Source organism: Sceloporus occidentalis, unplaced genomic scaffold, assembly GCF_023333645.1.
Source record: "Sceloporus occidentalis isolate IW3139 unplaced genomic scaffold, rSceOcc1.0.p SCAF_23, whole genome shotgun sequence".
Taxonomy (NCBI): Eukaryota; Metazoa; Chordata; class Lepidosauria; order Squamata; family Phrynosomatidae; genus Sceloporus; species Sceloporus occidentalis.
Genome location: NW_028317003.1, coordinates 11261098 through 11270238, shown reverse-complemented (window position 1 = coordinate 11270238; position 9141 = coordinate 11261098). Strand labels below are relative to the sequence as shown.

At 36.9% G+C, this 9141-nt stretch overlaps 1 protein-coding gene across 1 annotated transcript; it reads left to right on the top strand.

Annotated features, from left to right (window-relative positions):
• The first annotated feature begins 1134 nt into the window (after positions 1 to 1134).
• LOC149300795 (biotinidase-like) lies at positions 1135 to 8073 on the top strand. Its single transcript, XM_089484806.1, has 4 exons — positions 1135 to 1144; positions 3662 to 3894; positions 5273 to 5422; positions 6889 to 8073. Exons 1-4 carry the CDS (start codon positions 1135 to 1137, stop codon positions 8071 to 8073), a joined length of 1578 nt encoding a protein of 525 aa, XP_089340932.1.
• The last annotated feature ends 1068 nt before the right edge of the window (positions 8074 to 9141 follow it).

Sequence of the window (9141 nt, the reverse complement as noted above, 5' to 3'; positions counted from 1 at the left end):
ATAAATAGCTTTTCATTTTTACAAATTTAAATTGCATTTTATCTACATGATATGTGATGCCCCCTGAAACAAACTCTTGGCTCACCAGATCTGATTCAGTATTTTTTACTGAGATGATAAAATGTTTCACAGGTTGCTAGCAATTATTTTTGAACATTATATTTATACCTTTTTAACAGTGTGTTAAGAGTACCTTATGATGAATATACGGTTTCTTTTTGCACATCAGGGTAGATGTTTATCAGAAAATTAAAAAAAATGCAATTTTTGGCAGAAATGTATAGTTGGGATGTCTTGCTTTTTAAAGTTTACTTTAGTCCACTGAATAAATCAGTATACACCAGCTGATTTTCTCTCCAAAATATGAACATTAAGAAATAAGTAAATGTGCAATAAAAAAAGAAATTGGAACAAAAATCTCAGGAAGAATATTGGTAATAAACATTTGGGGTAAAATTAAATTATTTAATTTAATTAGTAACATTTATGATTGCTTAAACAAATAAAACATAATTACAATTTACATGAGAAAGCACAAATCTTATTAAATTGCATTTAATATTTTAGTAAACCTTGCTTTTCCTATATAATGCTATTCATTTCTCTCCCCCATTCAATTAACGGAGTAGGGTTAAGACTTAACTTCTACAACACTGAGCATATACTGTCCGTGCAGAATTCAGGGGGGTTAAGATTAAACATACCCCGGCCACACGGGTGCCAATCACAATATGAAAGGAAAGAAGTGGAAGAAGTTACCAGGTCTCTGTTGTATGGGTTTCCCAAAGACTTCCATTCTCCTTCTCTTGAGGATTGTGCAGCCACACATGCAATAAATAGGGATATTATAGCAGCTACTGCAAACTGTGTCTCTTTCATCCTGGCAAAAAGCAAGGCAGATGTCTGTAAATAAGTACACACTACATACAGACCTTAATATGTAACACGTGAGAAGAGTCCCCTGTTTGGTTGTTTCCAACGTCAAACGATTTCTTACCTTGAGAATAATAATTGTTCGTTGGCAGCTCTGTCCACCGCTGTGTTCTTGTCATCCGATAAGCAGAGTGACAGCCAGGTTTCGGCTTCAATTTATACATCTTAATGACAATACACTTCCCACACTGAGTTCGTGCGATGATGAGCGGTATGAATTGACCTGCTTTGTTCACCCACAAATGGAGAAGCAATTAGAGTCCTTCTGAGGTTGTCGTGAGTAAGAGTGTGCTCAAAAAAGGCTGAGCATGAAAAGAAGTTTCATGAAATTCCTTGTTTGATGAAACTTGAAGAGGCCCTTGTGCTTGGAGAGATGCTTCGCTCCTACGTCATAGATGATGTCCCCTGAGATCTTCTCTCTTTGTTTTATACCCTTAGGATTTAAAGTGTAGTTATAATTTCAGTAATTTTCCTGTAGAGGAAATGTCTACCCATGTACTTAACCCCCACGGGGCAGTAAATGAAAAGGGAGGAATACATAGAATACAGAGGGAGACATGTCTGTGTAGGGTAATGTTGGGTGGCTAAGAAGCTCTTTGATAACGGGACATTCCAGTGCTCTACCAACTTATGGTTTTGTCCTAAATATGTTGATGAGGCCGTTAAATAAAAACACTTTAAGCTAATGTGTTGTCTAAAAAGAAACAATGTAAAAAAAAATATGTAGTGTCAGCATTTTTGGAAACGCCACGTACTAGTTTTGAAGATATTAGTAATAGATCTCCGTTTCCCATTGGGGAATTCAGTAGGCTTTGGGCATTTTGAGAACTCATCCAAATCACCTCCCATTTCCGGTTTTCTCAAACAGTTTCTATACTGAGAAAACATGTCAGTATGGGGGAAGAGGAGCCAAAATATTTATTTATATAATATTTCTTTATATTACACAGCCTGGGAGAAGGGGGCAAATTTAACATCCAATTCCAATAGATACGATATAATAATAAAATACAGACAATAAAAAGAAAGGAGGACTGTTGTAATAAGTATGTGTATAAGCTGTCGTTATTCACACAAAGTAACATACTATTGCTATGTTCCTCAACCTAGGGCATGTGTTTAGCAGCTTATGTGCCACAAGGTTTTGGGACCCCCTAGGACCTGGGACCACCCATGCAACATAGGGGCTGTTGGGACCTATGTTATTCCTCTGATATCATAATGTTGAACGCTTGGGTAATGTGCTTGCCTCTTACACGCAGTCAGAAAACTACTCTGAAAAGTGTGTGGGGCTCTTATATAACAGATACATTCGAACCATTTCTATTCTTGCTGTATTAACACAGTGGAAATGTTGAACTGTATAAAGATAACTGCCTTTTTTAAAGGCCATTCTGACATTTTCCATCAGAATATGGTGAATGTGATTCTGATTGCACTGTGATTATGAGCAATAAGATAAATCACTTAATAATGGAAGCCACATAATGGGCAATTCTAGCTTATTGTGTTGGGAAAGTGGCTTTCAGGTCATATTAATTCAGACCTCTTTATACGATAGACAGGCGTTTCCAGACCAAGTTTCATTCATCATAGAAAATGCCCCTGTGTCTCATTCAAACAGCTAAATAAATGGAACAATTACAGTAATGATCAACATATTGGGGCTAATGTGTTTTCATGCACCATAACCTGGGCCTTTCTGACACCCAACACTGTTTGTTTCTTCTATGTTTTGTATTTTAACCTTAGTTCTTAAGAAAAAGACACACAATAGTATATCAAACAGAAAAGCCTTTTATTTGCTTAATATGTAATTATTAGTATTGAGGAACAAAGCACCATAAATATGAGCTACATCATTTACATTATACACTCTCAAAACAATGTGTTATTCTGTCTGGCATGCACAGAGGACCTGTTTACCATGTTATATGTTTCTGAGTTTAACACTTTTTTTGGGGGGGGGAAAGGCAACTTTAGAAACATCTCTAGTACTGTTGAACGCTCCAACCCTTCCCAAAAATACCTTCGTAATCATGTATCATTTTGCATCATTCATATTTTTTGTTGGACACTTAATTAATAGACATACGATAGTGTACCTGTTACTTTCCCAAATCCTACATTTTATAGCTTAGTGTACTTAGTATGTAGGGTAATTGTTGAAGATAATTATATGTTATATATGAAATATATATTATATCTGTAGGTCAGTAAGAGCAGCCAACATACCTAAATGTTATATGTTTTTATTATTAACCTGGCATTCTCACGTGATGGAAACTGGTTCTGATAGTTTGATGAAGAGTCTGGGATGGGTAATTATTTATGAAGGCTTTATCGTGTGCACAAAAATAGCCCTATAACCCTAAATAATTATGGACAATACAACAAGTATGGCTTTGATGTGTCTTGGGTAACCAGTAACATATAAGTTGGCACCACCAGTCCATGCAGCATTGTTACTACATCATATCCCAGAGCGACGTCTCTTAAACACGTGGTGCTGGGCAGAAGTAAACTAGGCAGGCTGTTCCAACTCAGCACAGTCTAACATTAGTGTTAGTGGGCTGGTTGGGAGATCAATGGTCGTCTTTTTATTAACTGGCACATTGAGCTGTGGCACTACAGGAAGCCTGATAGCCCAGTGGGGGTGGTATCATTTAATCTTCATTTGAATTTGCTTCTTCTAAAGTCAGTTAACATTGTCCTTCTTCTCATTCAGTTACAGTGCTTAAGATGTTACCAACAAGTTACAATCTCATCATTTGGATTCTGTGCAGCAACTTTCTATCCTGTAAAGTCCGTGGAATGGAATATTATGTGGCAGCTGTCTATGAACACCATGTGTTCCTGAATCCCAATGCTACAGCTCTGTCTGACCGTAACTCTGCGTTAGAATTTATGTCCAAAAATCTAGATATTTATGAAAAACAAGTGAAGACTGCTGCAAAAAAAGTAAGAAAACATTTATCAGCAGGGATCATACAAGGGGAATCAGGGATCACTTTAAAACGATAAAACAAGATATTTTTCTGCCATAGTTTACAGCAGGTAAAATGGAATTATGTTTTGTTGATGTTGACATCACATTTCTATGGAGACTTTGCTTTAATCATCAAATGTCGTATAGCTGAAACTCAGGGGTAGAACACGGATGTCTCACAGCGACACTCGAATTGGTGCTTGGAGGGGGTTGGCAATGTTGCATTTTACGCATGGAATTGGCTCTCATTAAAAGTTAGAATATAGAAAATGTCTTGTTTTCTCAACTGAAGAAACAACTAATATGCTGGTGACTACACGTCAAAGTGGAACATAAAGTAGGCGGCTGCAGCCCTTATGGGCCAAAGTCTTCTTGGTGCACTAGTGGGTCCTTTAATGTTGGTATTAATGATATCTGCTGCTAATGATTTTTTGATTACAATGGCATGTGCACGGTGAAGTGCTTCATTGAAAAAAAGGTCCATAGGTAAATGGTAAATAGGTGAAAAACTGTTCAGTAGAGTTTCTTAGAGAGGTGGGCCTGCTCTCAGTGGCGGGTAAATAGCTGAATTTAGCCTAGCCAGACTAGTGCTTGGGTTACCAAGCCTACACAAAGCAGAGCCAAGCAGATATTCGGCTCAGCGTGTGTTTCTGGGTACAGGGAAGGACCCAAAATCTGAGGGGGACAAGTAATTTTTAGCAAGCAAACACACTCAGCTCTAGTTTAATGTACTTCAAGAAAATAGGATCAGTCAATTTTTGTCAGACCCAAAATAATTAGACATTTAAGCTCAAGTCAGGAGAAATTTAAAAAACTCTGTGTGTTGTAGACCTGGATCTTTCAGCGCTAGTTTCTCTAGCTCAGTGAAAGCCTGTACTGCCAACTTTTGAGACATGCAACATATCCACATTTGACTCATGTGCTGACATTTTCTGGCTCCAGCTGTGTTTTCTTGGCTGTTGCATACATACACATAGCACAAGATTATGACAAAGCTAAAATATTTGTCATCAAGAGATGTTCTGTACGGTTATGAAATGAATCCTAACTATAATACAACACTGTAGAAAAACAGAATCCAGGTTCTGCTAATACTGTTTGACTTGAGAAAAAGTGTAAATTCTAATAAATCCTTAAAGTAACAGACACCATATTGTGCAGTTACCAAGTGCTAGTGAAGTCCAAGAAAGTCCTGCCTTGTGTCCAGTAGACTTGCTTTACATGGTGAAAGCTTAGCATACATTTTTACTTAATATGCTTAAAGGGACAGTCATGTCCTTTTTTCAGGCACTAGTGTTTCATGATGTGACTTTCATTAATTTGTAAAATTGTGCTTTCTCTTTTATTAAGGGAGCCCAGATTATTGTCTTTCCGGAAGATGGGATACATGGATTTAACTATACGAGACAATCTATTTACCCCTACTTGGACTATGTTCCTCCTCCACATTTACTGCCATGGAATCCATGTCTGGAGCCTCACAAGTTCCCTGATACAGAGGTAAGAACCTGAGTCCCGACAACTCCATAATGCGGGAAACCTGATCTCGGTGTTATGGTTTAGATCCGATGGTCAGTAGCTAAGCTCCTTCACAGCATCTAAATTGTGTACTGGAATGTAGCTATTCCATAGTTTATTCTGACACTATCCATTAAAACTAGTTCTGGAGGAAGAATAGAATAAGATGTTCAGGCAGACATAAATGGCACTGAAATTACTGAGATATCTGTTCAGTAACAGAGTTCAATGTGATATGCATATAATATTATTTTTTTAGATCACTAGGCTTTACTAGCCGGACCTCGTGTTAGGTCTATGTAAATCCAGACCTGTTTCTCTAATTTACTGGATTTTAAATATGTAGCAATAGGATACTAATTGTTTACCCATGTTAACAATTATTGTGGTTTCTTGGAGGATGGTACTACAGTTTTTTAGTAGTTGAATAATATTAAAGATGAAAGATTGTGATCTAAAGATATGAGATACTTGCCTGTTACTAACATCAAAAGAGAACAAAGCACTCTGTTACCAGTATGCTAAATAGCACGCTCTGCTTATGTCCTTAGCTCTGTATGTCTAAGCGAAGATGAAAGTTAAGTAAAAAGTCCTACGATAGCTATTTTGTTGATCAAGTGGATATTTAGAGCTTCCCATAACATTTATTCCAAAATTTGTATTATGTGAACACCTCTGACGGGTCCAAACACCAATTCTTTGGAATTGATAATTAATAGCTACCAGTTCTTGGTATCATTTTGCAAATCTGCAATTTTGTTTTTCTTTTACAATAATTGCTTTATTTAATTTCTTTAATAGCGGGTTGATGGATTTGTATTGCTGTTGATTTGATTTTGCATATGGATGCTGTACTACGAACCTACATTTTATATTAGACTGTTAAAGTACAAGCGGTCATTTGGAGAGGGAATATTGACCCAGCTCATTAGCTGCACAGAGTTCTGATTTGAAACACTGGCACGCAGAGACAGATTCTTCCTACCCTTTACTATGTACGTTTTTATACCAGAACGTCCCCTATTGTTGTAGTTCAAATTATATATCGTGACAATAACCAACAAACCTTCACCTGTTACAGCATTATAAATTCTATCATCTCAAGCTGATCATTGGGCTTTTTTATTTTCCGAAGTGATAGCTGTAGTGCAACTGTATGCAAAATAATAAATAAATCTGTCCCTCCCGAGAAACGTTAATGCATTCTGTCTGTATATGGGTTAGGTACTAAAATATAGGCTATTTTTATCTTTAGGTTAAGCACAGAATTGAAATAATGACAGCGTTGCTATTATTACAGCCTAAGAAGTATAACGTACATGAGTGATGCAGTATGTAATGTGCACTTAGTTGATAATAACGAAGAAGAAGAAGAAAAGAATACTAATGGATGACTTTGTGCTGTTCATGTACTTAAAGCCTGTTGATGTATCATACCACTATTTTAGGTTCTGCAGCGACTGAGCTGTATGGCAAAAGAGGGCAGAATGTATCTGACTGCCAACTTAGGAACCAAGATGCCTTGTCAGCCTCTGATCGCTCAGTGTCCATCAGATGGAAGATTCCAGTTTAATACAAACGTTGTGTTTGATGACAATGGCCAGCTGGTAGCCACTTACTTCAAACAAAATTTGTATTTCGAATTTGGTTTTGACACACCTCCTGAGGTCCAGCATGTAGTATTTGATACACCTTTTGCCAACAAATTTGCCCTGTTTACATGCTTTGATATCCTCTTCCACGAGCCTACGGTGAGTCTGGTCGAGAAGTATAAGGTGAAGCACGTGTTGTATCCGACAGCATGGATGAATCAATTACCACTCTTGTCAGCCATTCAGATACAAAGAGGCTTTGCAACAGCCTTCAACATTAACGTGTTGGCAGCAAACATTCACCACACAACTCTTGGTATGACTGGCAGTGGGATATTTAGTCCTTCAACGTCTTCATATCACTATGACATGACAAATGAACATGGGACACTTATTATAGCAAAGGTACCTGTGGACCCATCTGAGGATGCTTCCACATACCATGATGGCCAGAATTTATTGTTGAACAGTGAGATGGGTCCAACCATTCTACTAAATGAGCTTCAAAATTCACAGGTTTGTGAAAAAGATGAGAGAGCTGTTCTCTGTAAGTCATCTGTGACAACTAAGCAGATGCCAACTTCTTTCTTCTACTCTGAGATGATGTATGATAATTTCACTTTCACTCCACTCACATCGAGTGAAGGGATTGCAGAAGTATGCGCCGGAACCTTATGCTGCTTTTTAAACTACAGGAAAGCCATTTTATCTGATGAGTTTTATGCTCTGGGTGTATTTGATGGGCTTCACACAGTACACGGAACATACTCTTTACAGATATGTGCATTGGTAAAATGTGGTGGCCTGGAGCCCCAAACCTGTGGACATGAAGTAACTGATGCCGAAAGTGTCATACATTTCCAACTGCGGGGGAATTTCACTACTAGGCACATATTTCCTTTGTTGCTAACATCAGGTGTAACATTACAATTACCTGACTCCTGGGGCTGGAAAAGCAATTACTGCGATATGAATGCAAGCAACATGTCATCTGGCTTAGTGACTGCTGCTTTGTATGGCAGGTACTACGACCGGGACTAACAACAATCAAGTCATTTGTAAAGTGAGCACCCTTGGTCGCAACGGAAAGTTTGTCCTCGGGACAACTGCTAGAGATGTCCTGTAGAAGTTGAGAGTTCTTTTTTATATTCACAAATTAGTCCTTTATACTATAGAGGAATACAACTCAATGTGTTGCCTCCTTACTCATCTTGGGAGAATGATTTAGTGGGTAGATACAATTCTAAACAGAATTTATCATTTTCCTATTTGGTACTTGAATAATGTTCTTTGCAGTATGTACTTCTCCACTACAATTAAATAATCCATTTAAAGTGGATTTACCTACCAATCATAACTTTAGAAAAATGACCCCCCCCCTCACTTAAGTGAATAATATGCAAATAGAATATGGCACCCAAATGATGTACTAATGGATATTTTTGTCTACATTTCTATATTATTTCTTTAAAAAGTGATGTAATATTTTCATTACTGTACTTAAGTTATGATCATCTACCATTTTACAGCGGTTTTGTAAATTGTTTTTTTTATATGTTGTTTACAAAATAGAGTGGTAAAATATTGTAACCTAATTGTATATATATACATTTTACTGCCTTTGCTAATATTAATAATTATGATTAACCTAATCCTAGATTGTCTTTCCCCTAATTGGGGCACACATTTTCTTAACAATTCTACCTAATCGAGCACTGGCTTCCTTTCTTTCAGTTTTATCCAATGTCCAAATTAAAAAAAGTAACAGACTTCATTGGTTTATAATAAAATTGTATCATATTTTGAGTAACTATGTTCTTAATTAGTATGAGAATAATTAGGTTAAAAATAACACTGGAGATGTCTGCCGCTCTTGAAGATGGAGGAGAGTGCTTCAGAACTACATCTAATAGTTATAGTATGTGTGGGCAAAAATTATAATTAGAAATAGTTTGCAGCCAAACAACATAAATTTGATAATTATCAATTAATGGTGAATATAATTCTTATAATAATATAATAATGATGTGCGTAAGTGTAAGCACTTCAACTCATTGGAAAGTAAGTAACCTACGCAATTAACATTAATAGTACAAGCAACCTACCTCT